The sequence below is a fragment of the Stomoxys calcitrans genome, chromosome 5, assembly GCF_963082655.1.
Source record: "Stomoxys calcitrans chromosome 5, idStoCalc2.1, whole genome shotgun sequence".
Classification (NCBI taxonomy): Eukaryota; Metazoa; Arthropoda; class Insecta; order Diptera; family Muscidae; genus Stomoxys; species Stomoxys calcitrans.
This window is the reverse complement of record NC_081556.1, coordinates 43,565,810-43,583,556: the sequence shown is the minus strand read 5'-3', so window position 1 is coordinate 43,583,556 and position 17,747 is coordinate 43,565,810. Positions and strand designations below refer to the sequence as shown.

General features: G+C 40.3%; 2 protein-coding genes across 2 annotated transcripts; both read left to right on the top strand.

Annotated features, from left to right (window-relative positions):
* The first annotated feature begins 765 nt into the window (after positions 1 to 765).
* On the top strand, positions 766 to 2,634 carry LOC106081042 (uncharacterized). The gene has a single exon (XM_013242730.2). The coding sequence runs from the start codon at positions 766 to 768 to the stop codon at positions 2,632 to 2,634; it is 1,869 nt and encodes a 622-aa protein (XP_013098184.2).
* A 5,559-nt stretch (positions 2,635 to 8,193) lies between these two features.
* Positions 8,194 to 10,080, top strand: LOC106081041 (uncharacterized). The gene is made up of 2 exons (XM_059369749.1): positions 8,194 to 9,162; positions 9,289 to 10,080. Exons 1-2 carry the CDS (start codon positions 8,194 to 8,196, stop codon positions 10,078 to 10,080), a joined length of 1,761 nt encoding a protein of 586 aa, XP_059225732.1.
* Positions 10,081 to 17,747: the final 7,667 nt, after the last annotated feature.

The window sequence follows — 17,747 nt, the reverse complement described above, 5'->3', positions numbered from 1 at the left end:
GCCACTTAAACCTAACTAACCACGACTCTTATTGCACACAGATATCAACAGGCCTTGTACCCTCACCGCTCAAAATTTCGGCAAAATCGGGAAATAAATTCGCCTTTTGTGGGCTTAAGGCTGTAAACTAAAAGTTCGGTTTATATGGCAGCTATATCAAAATATGGTCCGATGCAGAGGTCTAACGGAGGCCACCGTAGCGCAGAGGTTAGCATGTCCGCCTATGACGCTGAACGCCTGGGTTCGAATCCTGGCGAGACCATCAGAAAAAATTTTCAGCGGTGGTTTTCCCCTCCTAATGCTGGCAACATTTGTGAGGTACTATGCCATCTAAAACTTCTCTCCAAATAGGTGTCGCACTACGGCACGCCGTTCGGACTCGGCTTTAAAAAGGAGGCCCCTTATCATTGAGCTTAAACTTGAATCGGACTGCACTCATTGATATGTGAGAAGTTTGCCCCTGTTCCTTAGTGGAATGTTCATGGGCAAAATTTGTATTGCAGAGGCCTAATGCAATTCAATGTTTTAGTCGTGTAATAAATGCCCTACTCTTACAGACGCCTCTTTCTTTGGCTTGGCTAGCATTCAAATAATTTCATGGTACTACATGATTAAATGTCTATTAATTTTTTCCAAATCACCAGTTACTTGACCAATTTAGGGGACACACAACACCTTGTTACAAATTGGCTGCTGCTGCTTAAGCGAGCTAAAAAATTTCTTTCCAATTCAGTGTGGCTGCGCTAAGGTCAAAGTAAATGAAAAATGGTTTTAAATGTCATCATAGCGCTTATACTGCTCTCCTCTGCCAGTGGTACACAAGAAAGCAACAAAGTGACATCCTCCATGATTACCAAAATGGACATCACATTTGCCGCAGAGTTGGTGGGCAGCATGCATTCGCTGCATCAATTTCAAAATTTTGTATTTTTTATATCGCAACGCCTGATTTGCAATGGCAGCCATCTGGCAGGGGATTTACTACAAGAATTTGGGAAGGAGCTGTCCATGGTGCCAGCAGTTATGTTGATAAATAATACCAAAGAGATGAAAGGTTTCCTGAGTACCCCAACCCTAAGCCTGGTGCTAACCACGAATCATGATGATCCCATTATGGAGGTGGCCGCCTTGAGTATGCATGGAATGCGTCTATTCAAAACTTTGTTTATCTATTACCCTCAAAGCAGTGAAACACAGGAGTCTCTAAGGTCGAATGTAGATCTTCTATACCAATGGATATGGAAACATCAATTCATCAATACGGTCCTAATAACCGTTGAGCAGAATATTTTCATACAGCAGCCCTACCCAAAACCCCAAGTGATAAATATAACGGAAGATTGGAGTATGGAGAGTTTTTTCATTAATTATCGTCGAAATTTGCATGGCTACATCATCAAGACCCCCATAAGAAAAGATTTCCCCAGGGTGTTTTATATGAGCAAAGAGCAACCAGGCATTAAAATCAAAAGCAGAGTAAGTGGGGCCTCGGGGAAGTTGTTCATGGCCTTTGTGAAGCACATCAATGCTACCATCTCTCAGTCTGGCTATATAGGCCATGAAAATGAACCAGCCAATGTGCCCGAGCTTCTAGATAGGGTTGCTAGCGGACAATTGGAAATCAGCATGCATTCCTATAACGATATGTTAAACACCTCATCCGGCAAAAGCTATCCCATCGGCATCAACGACTGGTGTATTATGGTGCCATTTCGAAAACATTCGCCCGAACATGAATACCTACAGAAAAGTTTCCAAACCTACACCTGGCTGCTGATATGCTTCTCTGTTGTCTATATTGCCATGGGAATTTGGATATGTTCTCCCGAGCAGAAACGTGACATGGGTGTATGCTTTCTGCAGGCTTTGAGTTCTACACTACTGATAATGCCCTTGAAGATCTTGCAGACGGCCACAATGCGCATGCGTTGCCTATATGTTTTGCTATTCATCTCGGGTTTTCTGGTGACCAATTTGTATAGCTCCAAAATGTCCAGTTTCTTAACAGCCGCACCCGAAGTAACCCAAATCGACACCGTACAGGATGTAATCAACGAAAAATTGCCCATTATGGTTGAGACATATGAATACAATGTGCTGTTATTGAACAATTATCCCAAGGAGTTCATGGACCTACTCATACCAGTGAGTAAATCTAAGATGGACCAACACCGAGATTTTTTCAATACATCCTATGGCTATAGCACTCAGTCGGATCGTTGGAATTTTGCCAACTTTCAGCAGCGCTTTTTGAAGAACCCCACATTTCGTCTATCGAAAATTTGCATAGGCCCCTTCTACCATGTGTTCCCGTTATTGGGAGATTCGCATTTGGCCAAACCCTTGGAGACCTTCATAAAGGATGCCCTAGAAATGGGTCTAACTAGGCACTGGCAAAGGCAAGCCTTTTTAGATGCCCTGTTCTTGGGCTACGTGCATATGATACCCAATCAGAGTTCGTTTGAACCCTTGCCTTTGAACTTCTTTCGCTCGCTATGGATTTTATTAGGTTTTGGTACGGCTATGGGTTGTTTGACTTTTGTTTTAGAGCTCAGGGGAATTGATTGGCCTAAAATTCAAAAAGGTTGTGGTAAATGTTGCCAAAGATTATGTGACAAAATCTATGAAATGTAAGAGGTAGTAAAACTAAAAAAGAAATTTTATGAACAAATTAATAAATAAAAGAAGAAACAAGTAAACGCGTACTTAGTTCGACCTGGCGGAATCTTAAAAAAGGTGATCTTAAGAGCTATAGGAAAGATTAAAAAAAAAAACATAAAATTCAGAAAAATGCATGAAATCTTTTGCATCGATAGTACGGTCCATATAATTTGATGTTGATGCTGCGCCTCAAATGGTCCATCCGCTTAGTCCAATTTTGGCATACTCTCTCCAAACATTTCGGCAGGTATCTCACGAATAAATGCCTCAATGTTGTCTTCCAATGCCTCAATTGAAGAGGGCTTGTCTGTATAGACATGAGCATTAACATAGCCCTACAAAAAATAGTCTACAGGTGTAAAATCGCACGATCTAGGCGGCCAATTGACCAGTCCCGAACGTGAAATGAAATGTTCACCGAACTCGCCTCTCAATAAGTTCATTGTTACGAGTGCTGTGTGGCACCGTCTTGTTGAAACCACATGTCGTGCAAGTCAAGCTCTTGCATTTTGGGCAAAAAAAAGATGGATATCATCTCACGATAGCGCTCACCATTCAAAGTTATGTTACGAGTCGCGTCATGTTTAAAGAAGTACGGTCCAATGATGCCACCAGCCCATAAACCGGAACAAAAATGACTTTTTCTGGATGCACTGGTATCTCTTGCAATGCTTCTGGTTTATCTTTACTCCAAAATCGAGAATTCTGCTTATTCACGTACCCATTGAGCCAAATGCCAATGGAAGAAGCGCGCGATGATCTTTCTTAACAGAGCAGGCATTTTGATAATAAAATTCAATAATTTGCAAACATTGTTCGTTTGTAAGACGATTCATGGGTAAATTATAGACCAAACTGAAGATGTTTGACAGTGAAAGAAAACACGGAACGTGTGTGGGCGTTGCCAAAAAGACAATGGATAAAAAAATCACCCTTTATACCCTCCACCATGGATCGTATTTGGCAAGTTCTTTGCCCGATATCTCTTTATAGGCAAACAATGGATAATGGATAGGAATTGCTATGATATTGGAGCTATACCAAGTTATGAACCGATTGAGGCCTTACTTAGTTTGGCTGCTGGAGACCAAAGTGGAAGTCGTTGTGCAATATTTCATTTCTAGAGGCTCAAAAAGTATAACCGGAAAATCGGTTTATATGGGAGCTATATTAGGTTATAAACCGATTTAGACCATACTTGACACAAATACATACTTGATAGTCAAAATCGGGTAAAAATTGCGCCCTCTCGCGCCCCAAAATGCCAAGATACGAAATTGGTTTATATGAGTGATATATCAGGTAATGAACCGATTTAAGTTGTTGATGGTTAAACTAAAACGCTTCATGCTAAATTTTAGCCAAATCGGATAATAATTGCACCCTCTAGCGAGTCAAGATACGAAATCGGTTAATATAGGAACTATATCAGTTTATGACCCGATTTAGACCATACTTAGTACAGTTGTTGGTCAAAGTAAAAAACAACAAGAAAAAGCGTGCTAAGTTCGGCCGGGACGAATTTTGTATGCCCTCCACATGGATTGCATTTGTAGAATTCTTTTCCCGGTATCTCTTTTTAGGCAAACAAAGGATAAAATAAAAAAATGCTGTGCTATTGGAGCTATATCAAGTTATGTTCCGATTTGGACCATAATCGAATTGAATATTGGAGACCAAAGTAGAAGTCAATTTGGTAAGAATTTCAGCCAAATCTAGTAAGAATAGCGGCCTACAGGGGCTGAAGAAGTAAAATAGGGAGATCGGTTCGATAGAGGAGCTGTGTCAGGCTATAGGCCAATTCAGACCATATTCGAAACGTATGTTGAAGATCATGGGAGAAGCCGTTGTACAAAATTTCAGGCAAATAGGATAATAATTGTGCCCTCTAGTGGCTCAAGAAGTCAAGATTCGAGATCGGTTTATATGGCAGCTATATCAGGTTATGGACCGATTTAGACCATACTTAACGCAGTTGTTGGAAGTCATAACTTAACACTTTATGCAAATTTTCAGCCAAATCGGACAGGAATTGCTCCCTGTAGAGAGACCAAAGATCGGTTTATATGGCAGCTATATCAGGTTTTGGACTAATTTGAACCATACTTAGCACAATCGGATAAGAATTGCGCCCTCTAATGGCTGAAGAAGTCAAGATTCAAGATAAGTCTATATGATATATATATATATATAGTCTGATCTGATTCATATTTGGGTCGAATGTTGGCAGGCTTAAAACAACTCACTATTTAAAATTTCAACGAAATCGGGTTATAAATAAAGCTTTTATCAGCTTCAGACACTTAATCGGCATATCGTTCTATACAACAGCTATATCTCAATACCGTCCGACCTTTACAATATCTGGGTCAGATGGCGGGAGGCTTAAACAACTCACTGATTCACATTTCGGTGAAATTGGGAAATAATTAAAGCTTTTATGGACGTCAGACCCTTAATCGGCATATCGGTCTATATACCAACCTTATCTAAATACAGTCCGATCTGAACCATATTCAGGTCGGATGTCAGAAGGCTTCAAATAACTCAATGTTTCAAATTTCAGCGAAATCAGGTAATAAATGTAGCTTTTATGGGCTCAGACCCTTAACCGGCAGATCGGTCTATATGGCAGTTATATCTATGTATAGTCCGTTCTGAACCATATTTAAGTCGGTTGTCGGGAGGCTTAAAATAACTCACTGTTTCAAAATTCAGCGAAATATGGCAATAAATAAAGCTTTTATGGGCTTCAGGCCCTTTATCAGCACATCGGTCTATATCAGCTATACCTAAATATAGTCCGATCTGAACTATATTTGAGTCGGATGTCGGGAGCCTTAAAACAACTCACTGCTTCGAATTTCAGCGAAATTACGGGCTTAAGACCATAAACCGGCCTATATGAGAGCTATATGTAATTATGGTCCGAAATGGGTCATATTCGGTTTGAATATCGGGACCCCTAGTACAACTTCCTCCTTCAAATTTCGGCGAAATCGGACGAAAACTGCGGCATTAACGGGCTTAAAACCCTAAGCCCGGACCAAATATAGTCCGATTTGGTCCATTCACGAATTTAGCCTGCGTGTATGGAAGAAATACAACTTACTTTAATTGGCTATGACGGAATATTTGTTCCACTAGCCGAACATAAAATAGCGTTCCAAGCACCTCGATCTTCTGCGCTCATTCTAAAATCTCTGACACCAAGTTTCGAGGTGTCTCGCACCACTTGAACTTTCCATCGGGCTTTTGGTCTTCTCGGTTTCCGTGTACCTTCTTTATTGGAGCTTCTTCTTTCATTCTGACAACATGACCTAGCCAACGCAGCTGTTGTATTTTGATGCGTGTAGCAATGCTATCGTCGTCATACAGCTTGTGGTTCATGCGTCGCCTATATTTTCCATTAACGCAAACTGGTCCATATATTTTACAAAGAATCTTTCTCTCAAATACTCCAAGCTCGTGGTTCATGCGTCTGCTTTCACAAACACCCATGCTTCAGAACCATATAACAGTACGGGTAGTATCAGTGTCTTGTATAGTGTAATTTTCGTCTGTCGAGAGGTAGCCTTTTGTCTAAACTGCTTACTTAGTCCAAAGTACCATCTGTTTGCCAGTATTATTCTTCGCTTAATCTCAAAACTGGTGTCATTCGTTTCGGTTACGGCGGTGCCGAGGTATATAAAGTTGCTGACTATCTCGGAGTTGTGGTTCCCAACTTTCTCCATTTTCTTTATCTGTTCGCTTGTGCAAGGCTTTTTGGGAGTTGAACCCCATCCGTTTCGTCTTATCTCCATTTACTGCCAGACCCATTTTCACTGACTCTCTTTCGATTCTTTCAAAGGCTGCAGTTACTACTTCCGGTGACCGACCTATGATATCGATGTCGTCGACATAGGCGTGTAGCATGTGTTCTCTTGTGATTAGTGTGCCATGTCTATTCACATCTGCATCTCGTGTAATCTTCTCCAGCAGGATATTAAAGAGATCACACGAGAGGCTGTCTCCTTGTCTGAAACCTCGTTTGGTATTAAATGGTTCGGAGATATTCTTTCCTATTCTTACTGAGGAACGCGTATCAGCAAGTGCCATCTTGCAGAGTCTTATTAGTTTTGCAAACTCAGACATGGCTTGAAATACCTTTGAACGTAAAGAAGTATTGAAGCCGGCTTTGTAGTCAGCAAAGAGATGATAGGCGTTGATTTGTCCTTCATGGGTCTTTTCCAGGATTTGGCGCAGTGTGAATATCTGGTCCAGGGTGGAGTTACTAGGTCTAAAGCCGCATTGATAGGGCCCAATTATCTCATTGACTTTGGGTTTTAATCTTTCACACAGTACGCTCGAGAGTATCTTATATGCGATGGGGAGGAGACTTATTCCTCTGTAGTTGGCACATTCCGTCTTGTCCCCTTTCTTCATCGGGTATGCGTTCTTCTAGCCAGATTGCGCAGATAAGCTGATGCATACGCCTTATCAGCGTGTCGCCTCCGGTCTTAAATAGTTCAGCGGGTAACCCGTCGGCTCCTGCTGTCTTGTTGTTCTTTAGTCGGGTCACTGCTACTTGGACCTCATTCTGACTAGGAGGTACACATTCTATACCATCATCAGGGATTGCTTCTGCGGTATCCTCTTGGACACTAGCTGTTGGGTAAAATGTTCTTTCCATATCCTCGGCATGCTATCTGTGTCCGTTACCAGATTTCCTTCTTTGTCTCTGCAGGAGGATATGCCTGCACCAAAACCATGTTTAATTCTTTGGTAGAATTTCCGGACTTCATTTTGACTCCTGTACATCGCAATTTGCTCACACTCACGTCTTTCCATTTCCTTTTTCTTTCTGCGGATTAGACGTTTCTCCTCTCTCCTTTTCTCCCGATACCTCTCCTTCATCTGGTGCGTTGCTACTGATTGCAGGGTTGCTCTATATGCCGCATTCTTGGCTTCAGTAGCATCTCGACATTCTTAATCGTACCATCGGTTTCTTGGAGGAGGCTTCCGGTACCCAAGTACGGATATCGCGAAGAAATACGAGTCTGTGCAAAATTTCAGCTCAAAATCTCAGTGTTTAAACAATGTAGCGTCATTACAACTGAAGGACACACGAACGGACAGACGGACAGACACACGGACGTCGTTAAATCATCTAAGAATTTTACGACGATTAGAAAAAGATATACTTTGTAGGGTCGGTAAAGGATATTTCGATGTGTTGCAAACGGAATGACTAAATGAATATACCCCTTATCATATGGTTGTGGGTACAAAAATTTTTAAGTACTATGCAACTCTCACTTAGACATACGCTACTTCTCGGCAACTACCTTTACCCAACTCGCCTCGTTTTTAAGAGGTGTTTTTCTATTCTATGCTATAGTCGCCCTGTATTATTAAATACTTAGCAATTTATTGCAAATTATTCTTATCTTATCTCTAGAACAGCAGCAGCTACGGCAATTCAATATAAATGGTCTGCAAAATACTCAACGCTAGTCAGTTTTTCACCACAGCCAGAGTTGGATTAACGAAATGCCGTTAAATACTACCATAGCCCTAACGTTGCTGCTGTCATCCAATGCCTCTAAAATGGCCAACGAAACTACAGTTGCATCACCACAGATGGTGGACAATAGATTTGTTTTTAAAATTGTGCAGAACCTTCAACAGTTGTATGAGTTTAAGAATTTTGTGTTTTTCATTTCTCCCCGATTGGCCATTGAAAGTGAAATTGCCGATGATTTTTTACAAGGATTTTGGAAAATGTTTCCCTTTATTCCCACTGTGATGATGCTGAACAACAAAGAGTCTATGAGGGGATTCCTGGGCTCTTCATCACTGTGCATGGTGCTGACAACACATCTTGAAGATCCCATCATGGAGGTGGCTGCTTTGGCTATGAAGGGTGTGCGTTTACTCAAGACCATGTTTATTCTATTTCCCCAAAAACTAGAAAGAGCAAAAGCTGCGAAAGCTACTGATCCTTTTCAAGAGCATAAATTCTTCGAAGACCTTGGGGTGTTGTATAACTGGATATGGAAGAAACAATTCATCAATACTCTGCTCATAACCATTCACAATAATGTCTTCATTCAGGAACCCTATCCCATGCGTAAGTTGGTAAACATCACCAACAACTGGAATGCCCATAGTTTCTTTGTCAACTATCGTGACAACTTTAAAGGATATGTCATACGTACACCTTTGCGTCATGACTTGCCAAGGATATTTTACATGACGCGACTACCGAATAGCAGCAAACGTACACATCGTGTGAGTGGGGTTTCCGGCAAATTGTTCATGGCCTTTTTGGGTCACATCAATGCAACCTTTGATGAATACTACAAAGATGGCAAGGAAACTGAGCCGGTCCAGCTGGCGAAAATCATAGAAATGGTGGAGAGCGGTGAACTGGACATCAGTCTACATTCCTATACGGACATGCTAAAGTCAACTGCCGGCAATAGCTATCCCATCGGCATCAATGACTGGTGTTTCATGGTACCCTTTCGAAACCAGTCCCCGGAACAACTTTACCTGCAGAAAAGTTTTCAGAGCTACACCTGGTTGCTGATATGCTTTAGTGTCCTCTATATTGCAATTGGAATTTGACTTTGTTCTCCTCAGGACCAGCACAACTTAAGTTTAGCCTTTTTACAAGCCATAAGCTCCATGCTTTTGATTATGCCTTTGAGGATTTTGACATTACCAATTGCTCGCATACGTTTCATCTATGTGTTACTCTTTCTCTTGGGATTTCTCGTCACCAACTTGTATGTCTCGAAGATGGCCAGTTTTTTGACGGCGTCACCCACCGTTCCACAAATCAGTACTGTCCAGGATATCATAGACGCCAAACTGGGCGCCATGATAATGGCCTATGAATATGAAATACTCAAGGAGTTTAATTGGCCCAAACAGTTTATGGATCTTGTTGTCAATGCCACTAAACCGGTAATGGATAAGCACAGGGATCGCCTTAACACCTCGTATGGCTATGCCACGCAAACAGATCGCTGGGTCTTTGCCAATAGGCAACAGCGGTATATGAAGAAACCCATATTTCGACTATCGGACACATGCATCGGCCCCTATTACCATGTTTATCCAATGTTGAGGGATTCACATTTGGCTCAACCTTTGGAGGCCTTTATAGTGAGATCCCTCGAGGCTGGTCTAATACTTCATTGGGAACGTGAGGCTTTCCAAGATGCTTTGTATTTGGGCTACATGCGAATGATACCGGAAAATTGTAGTATAATGGCTTTAAAATTGGATTTCTTTCGTTCCATATGGTATTTATGGTGGTTTGGCTTGATACTGGGTAGTCTGGTATTTTATTTGGAGGTAAAACGGGTCACCTGGTGGAAAATTAAAGAATATTCTCGCAAACTTTGTAATAAAATTCTTGAATTATAAAAAGCGCACACCATATTCTGATGAGTGTTAATATAAAATGTGCACTGAAAAAAAACGTGGTTTCATTCATTCCGTTTTGGCGTTTTGGGAAAATCGTACCTTAAAAATTTATAATTTTAGTACCGTTTCCTGGAAAAAGGGTAGTTTTGAAACTCTTTCCATTGGCAAGCAGTAGTTTAAGCACCCTTTCCCTTTGAAAACGGTAGTTTTAGCACCCTCTTCAACCGATAAAGTCTATGTATAAAGTGTTTATTATCCTTTCCCTAAAAAAGTGACTTTTTGAACACCCACCTCCTTGGGGAGAGAAATTGCAGTACTCTTTTCATTAGGAAAAAGGCAGTTTTAGTGCTATTTCCATTGGAAAATGGAAGTTCTGGTAAGGGTATCAGGCCCATTGGAAAGTTTTAGTACTCTTTTCGTTGGTAGACGATTGTTTTTTAACTTACTCCTTTGATAAGTGTTGTTTAATTAAGTGGAAAGTATCTTTTATTACTAGCCGAAGTATGGTAGTTTCAGTGCCATGTTCTTTGGGAAAGGTAAATATTAGTACATTTTCCAATACGAAAGTATAATTTAAGTAACCTTTAGTAGATTTAGTATCCTTGGAGAAGGGTGGTTTAAGAATCACTTCCTTGGAAAATGGTAGTTTCAGTATCTTATCCTAGGTAAAAGGATGTTTTTTTGAAAAAGTGCAGTTCTTTACTCTTTCGCTTTAGAAGGGATAGAACTAGTACAGTTGCCCTCGTGATAGGGAAGTTTTAGTACACTTATCCTTGGTAAAGGCTAATCTTATAACACTTTTCCTTGAGCTAGGTTAGATTAAGCACTCCTTACGTAGGGAAAGGATAGTTGTGGCACACTTTTAATTGGAAAAGGGTTTTCCTTGTTAAGGGGCAGTTTTAGTACCCTTTTCCTTGGGAAAGGGTAGTTTTAATTTCCTTTTCCTTGAGAAAGGGAAGTTTTTATATTCTTTTCCTTAGAAAAGGGTAGTTTTAATACTCTTATAATTTTTTTTGAAAGTATAGTTTTAAAACCCTTCACTATAGGAAAGGGTTGTTTTAATACACTTTTACATGGGAAATGGTAGTTTTAATACGCTTTTCCTTGGAAAAGAGTACTTTAAATACATTTTTCCTTGGGAAAGGGTAGTTTTAATACCCTTTTCCTTGGGAAAGGATCGTTTCAGTACCCCTTTCCTTACGGATAGATTTAACAGCCTTTTCCTTGGGAAACGGTAGCTTCAGTATCCTTTTCCTTGTAAAAGGGTAGTTTTAGTACCGTTTTCCTTAGGAAAGTGCAGTTTTAATACCCTTTTCCTTGGAAAAAAGTACATTTAATACATTTTTCCTTGGAAAATGGAAGCATTAGTACCCTTTCCTTAGGAAAGGGTAGTTTTAATACCATTTTCCTTGGAAAAGAGTACTTTTAATACATTTTTCCTTGGAAAAGTGTAGCTTTAGTACCATTTTCTTTGAGAAAGGGTAGTTTCAGTACCCCCACCCTTTTGCTTGGGAAAGGGTAGATTTAACACAGTTTTCCTTGGGAAAGGGTAGTTTCAGTAAGGGTAGATTTAACACCCTTTTCCTTGGGAAAGGGAAGTTTTAAAGTCCTATTCCTTGGTAAAGGATAGTTTTAATACCCTTTTTCTACGAAAAGAGTACTTTTAATACATTTTTCTTAGGAAAAGGGTTGCTTTAATACCCTTTTCCTTGAGAAAGGATAGTTTCAGTACCCTTTTCCTTGGGAAAGCGTCATTTTAGTACACCTTTCCTTGGGAAAGGTTAGATTTAACACCCTTTTCCTTGGGTAAGGCTAGTTTCAGTACTCTTTTCCTTGGGAAAGGGGTAGCTTCAGTATCCTCTTCCTTGTAAAAGGTTAGTTTTAGTATCCTTTTCCTTGTAAAAGGGCAGTTTTAGTACCCTTTTCCAAGGAAAAGGGTAATTTTAATGCCCTTTTCCTTGGAAAAGAGTACTTTTAATACACTTTTCCTTGGAACAGGGTAGCTTTAATACCCTTTTCCTTGGGAAAGGGTAGTTTCAGTACCCTTTTCCTTGGGAAAGGATAATTTCAGTACCCTTTTCCTTGGGAAACGGTAGCTTCAGTATACTTTTCTTTGTAAAAGGGTAGTTTTAGTATCCTTTTCCTTGAAAAAGGGCAGTTTTAATACCCTTTTCTTTGGAAAAGGGTAATTTTAATACCTGTTTACTTGGGAAAGGGTAGTTTAAATACCATATTCCTTGGAAAAGCGTAGTTTAAATACCCTATTCCTTGGGAAAGTTTTAGGACCCTTATCTTTAAGAGAGGGTAATTTTAACCTCAATATTTAAGAAAGGGTAGTTTTTGCCCTTATCTTCATGAAAGGGCAGTTGTAGTACCCTTATCTTTCAGAAAGGATAATTTTAGTACCCTTCTCTTTATGAAAGGGTAGTTGTAATATCCCTTTGCGTTAAAAAAGGGAGTTAATGTGCCCTTCTCTGCCCTTGTAGTTTTATTCCTGTTTTCTTTGAGAAGGGGTAAGGATACTAAAACTACGCGTTTCCAAGTAAGATGGTACTAAAACTACCCTTGCCCAAGAATAAGGTAACTAAAACTACACTTTTTCAAGGAAAAGGGTTTTTTGAAAGGGCAGTTGTAGTACCAAACTACCCTTTCTAAAAGATAAGGGTAATAAAAATAATTATAGTAATCTTCTCTTTAAAAAAGGGTAGTGGTAATATCCCTTTGCGTGGAAAAATTAAATAAAAGTATCCTTCTCCTTTGGAAAAGAAAGTCTTAATACCTTGGGAATGGGTAGTTTTAGCACTATTTTCCTTTAGAAGGCGTAGTTCTTATACCCTGTAGTTTTTGTAACCTTATCTTTAAGAAAAGGTAGTTTTAGTACCCTCTTTCTTGGAAAAGCATAGTTTCAGTACCCTATTCCTTGGAAAGGGTAGTTTTAGTACCCTTTCCCTTGGTAAAAGGAAGTTTTAGTACCCCTTTCCTTTGGAAAGGGTAGTGTTATTATTTTTTCCTTGGGAATGGGTAGCTTTAGTACCTTTTTAGTATTAATACCCCTTTCTTTGGGAAAGGGTAGTTTTAGTATCCTTTTCCTTGAAAAAGAGTAGTTTTAGTACCATTTTCCTTGTGAAAAGGAAGTTTTAGTAACCCTTTCCTTTGGAAAGGGTAGTTAGTATTATTTTTCCTTGGTAAAGGGGAGCTTTTGTACATTTTTCCCTGGGAAAGGGTAGTTTTAGTACCCGTTTCTTTGCAAAAGTGTAGTTTTAGTACCCTTTTCCTTGGGAAAGTATAGTTTTGGGACCCTTTTCTCTGGAAAAGGGTAGTTTTAGTACGCTTTTCTTTGGAAATTTTTACTTTTCTCTGATACCCCTTTCCTTGGAGAGGGGTATTTTTAGTACATCCTCATTTGGGGTAGTTTTAGCACCCTTAAAAAAAGTACATTTAGTAAATTTTTCTTTTAAGTGCTGTTTTCCTTGGAAAAGTTAGGATTATTACACTTTTCCTTTGAAAAGGGTAAATTTAGGTCCCTTTCCTTGGAAGAGGCTAGTTTTAGTACTCTTTTCCTTTGGAAAAGGTAGTAGGGTACTAAACCCTTTTTCTTGTGAAAGGTCGTTTTAGTACCCTATTCCTTGTGAAAGGGTAGTTGTGGTACCCTTTTCTTTGGGAAATGTTAATTTTGGTACCCTTTTCCTTGGGAGTGGGTAGTTTTCGTACCGTTTTTCTTTGGAAAGGGTAGTTTCAGTACCCTTTCAGTTTGGGAAAAGTTTAGGTTTAGTACCAAAAACCCCATTGAGCATTTGAGGTCAACATTTGCCTATTGCGATTTCGCAGGTGTATAGGGTAAAAGTAGTCTTGGTCGCCATTTGGATTTCAATTCAATATCATATCCTGCAAAAAACTGACCTTTCTGGGCCACCGGACCACATTTAGCCAGCCCACTTCCCCATCCCCAGCTTCGTAAAATATGTCAATAAAAGAACCAAAAAACTTTCCTCTAACCGTAATGCGTAATACCGCGACGTCATTAGCATACGCGACCACTTTTATTATATCGAACAGAGCTTTTAGTTCCTCCGGTGATACAGTTCAGTTCGTGGCGGTTTAAAGGAGTCGAATTGCCCAAAGAATTCTTGACTTAGACACTATTTCATCAACAAACCCCTTACAAACAGTAGTAGTGTAGTAGGACTAGTATTAACGCCCTTTTCCTTGGCCACAGATAACTTCCATTAAACTTTTCTTAAGTAGGTTCAAGTCCAGAAGGTCCATGTTTGGTAGTAGTAAGAGTAACTTTGGGGGTGAGATAATCACTTTTAAAAAAATGAATACAATTTGCTTATTTGATATTTTTTGTGCTCTGGTTTTATTAAAGCTTTAATTTTACAATCAATAAAAGTAATAATTTTTGTTGTATACCCTCCACCATAGCATGGGTATATACTAACTTCGTCATTCCGTTTGTAATAAATCGTTATATTGGTCTAATACCTTATAGTATATAAATTTACTTGATTGTCCTGACATGTTAAGTCGATCTAGCCATGTCCATCCGTAAAACTACCCGCTCAAAATTCTGCACAAATATTTCTTATTGATGTAGGTTGGTTGGTTGTAGGATTTCATGGGCCGCCAAATCGGTCTATGTTAAAATATAGCTGCCATATAAACCGATCTGCAGATCATACTTCGTAAGCCTTTAGAAGGCACCATTCTTATTCCATTTGGTTGCAAGGTGTATTGTTGCGATATCCAATAACCATGCTGAGTACTATCCTATCGGGTTTATAACCTAAAATAGTTTCTATATAAACTGATCTTCCGATTATACTTCTTCAGCACCTACAGGTAGCAACTATTCACAATGTAGATTCTTTTAAGAACCTCCTAATCTCATTTTCTAATTCCTGTTTATAAAGAAAATTCGTGCGAGGAACTTGACAAAAGCGATCTATAGTGAAGGGTACATAAGATTCGGCCCAGCCGAATTTAACACACTTTTACTTTTTTATGAATAAAATACTGTCTTCAGTTAAATTCTCGAGCGGTTGCCCCTACATTTGTACAACAACAATTCTATTAGCAAACATATGCCACTCAATCCACACATGGCACCTAATATAATGAAGATCAAAACCAAATGCTCCAAACCAGCCGATGTATAATCATGCGTTTCCATTAAACGTTGCAAATGCTTACTCGATAGGGCATATTGGAAGGCATCCTGTTCATACGTTTGTAGCAAACCATTCGAATGAATGCGAAATGTAAAATACTCCAAGTCGCGCCATACAGCCGAGTCCGTTTGTATGGGGTAGGCCAAATGATAGGAGCCAAAACATATGTCGGAGTATTTAAAAACCGCCTGCTTCAAATGCTTTTGCGCTTCGTTCAGAAAATGCCACGTGTCCTCGGTAGTAAAATAGGCATAGCTGGTGTTAAATTTCTGCTGATGTTGGGTAAAGGTGGCCGTGTCCACAGACCTTAGAAGCTGGGAAAAGTTTCGCGGCAACTCATAGCCCTGGGAATGGAGAAATTCCAATTCATAATCCACCACCATGACAGGAAGTTGGGCCCTTATGATGTCATCCATCGAATTTATTTGGGCCCGAAACAAAGTCACTGTAAGAAAACTACCCAAAAATGAGGTATAATTGGCCGATAGGAAAAATCCAAAGAAAAAAATTTCCAAATAGATGAGCAGGCGAATCCAAGAAGTGGTTTGTATTGGGCTGGCAGTTGCCAAGTAGATAATGTGGCAGAAATCATCCAACCAGACATTACTCAGGAGTGCAAAGAATTTATGACGCTGGCCGAAAACCTTAGTCTGCCAAAGCAGACGAAACAAGTCAACAACACAGAGTGACACAAAGGACACAAGGACACAGAGCCAAACTTTCCAGTCGAAAGGTTGCAGGGGATATAAAAATGTTGAAATGCTATTCCGCACAGGAACCATAAGACACCATTTGACCACCATAATGGGATAACTTTTATCCAAATCATCGTCGGCATCATACAGCGCGTAGGCATGGGCCACCACATCCAATTGTCTGCTGCGCACTTATCCGGAGGCATAATGTACTCTACCATGGTGCCATTTAAAGAGTCTACAAACTCTTTTAGAATGCGGTAAGTGGTACCATGTATCTGGTCCTCGCCTTGGCTATCACGGTACCTTATAACATGAGGCATGTCCTGGCGTAGAGGTGTATAAAACCTATAGCCCTGCACATCCTGGGAGGCGGACATGGTCCTGGCATACTGCGCCCTTATGTATGTCTGGAAATCAGTGCGATTCTCTGTTCTGAAACTTGGAAATTGTCTATAACCAAAGATCTGATTAATTCCCCCGACAGTCTCAAAGAACACAATGCTGTTGTAGAAGCTTCCCTTGTACAGCACATGACAGACCTCCTCAATGCGTCTCAGATCTAAGACCTTATCGACATAAATCACTATCGATAGGCCTATATGGCGACGAGTCAGCATGCGGTTGTGGACATGCATTATGGGATCTGAGGAACCCGTGGTAAAAACCATAGCCATGCAGTTACGCTTGGAATCCATGTTGGTCATACGCAAATCACTGCGGTTTGTAAAGACGTACTGGGTGATTTTTGCCATGTCGTTTGTGCGTTTTATGAATCCATCCAAAGCCTCAGTGTGCTGAGTTGTCAGACGCTCGCTGAGGAACCACACGGTATCCTGGGATTGAAACGCAGGAAAGTAAGTGGCCAAAAATTTGTAGATGTAGCCGTCATTCCATTGCCAGGAGGGCACCAAATAATTCAAGACCACCGCCACGAAAAAAACCTTTTTTATATTCATGCTCAAACGGCAGATGCTCACCAACTAAATACACAACTCAAAGAAAATGGGAGACCTTTGGCATGTAGTCCCCGGGGAAATGTTCTGCATAAATGTCTCGTGCATGTACTACAAGGCCAAAGCTGATGTTTAATTCCAATATAGAAAACAATCAACCCACCTTCATTATTTTCACATTACGTTGTGATGATGGAACTTGAATTCTTTTAGCATTTTCTATTTTAGTTTAGACAAGGCATTCGTAGAAGCTTTAACTATTGACGGTAGTTCAGATTTGACATAACTTTGACAAATCTTGATGATACTTTCATTGCGGTTTGTAGAATGACCAAGAAGACCCCTTTCTCGAATCCTAAGAACGTCTATTCTATATGGCTGTACTCGGGGGTGGTAAGACCAGTTCTGACGTATGGCTGCCGTGTTTGGTGGCCGGCGACGAATACAGGGACACATGTGCGCTATCTAGACAGGGTTAATAGGGTTGCCTTGAAATTCATGACTGGTGCTATGGGTACTACTGCGACAAGGTCCCTAGAGGTTATGATGAGAATCCAGCCGATCGATTCGTTTATATAGGAGTCGGCAGAGAGGACTTTGTTTAGACTATCACAGGTTGGCCTGCTTAGGAAAATTTCAGTTAGACATACCCGTATACTGGCCGTATACCCGTAGGGCGGCAGAGGTAGGGCGGCAGAGGTAGGGCGGCAGAGGTAGGGCGGCAGAGGTAGGGCGGCAGAGGTAGGGCGGCAGAGGTAGGGCGGCAGAGGTAGTTTTATTAAAAATGCATTTACTTTCTTTTAAAAAATCCGCAATTACTTTTTGGGCAACCCAATAAATGGATT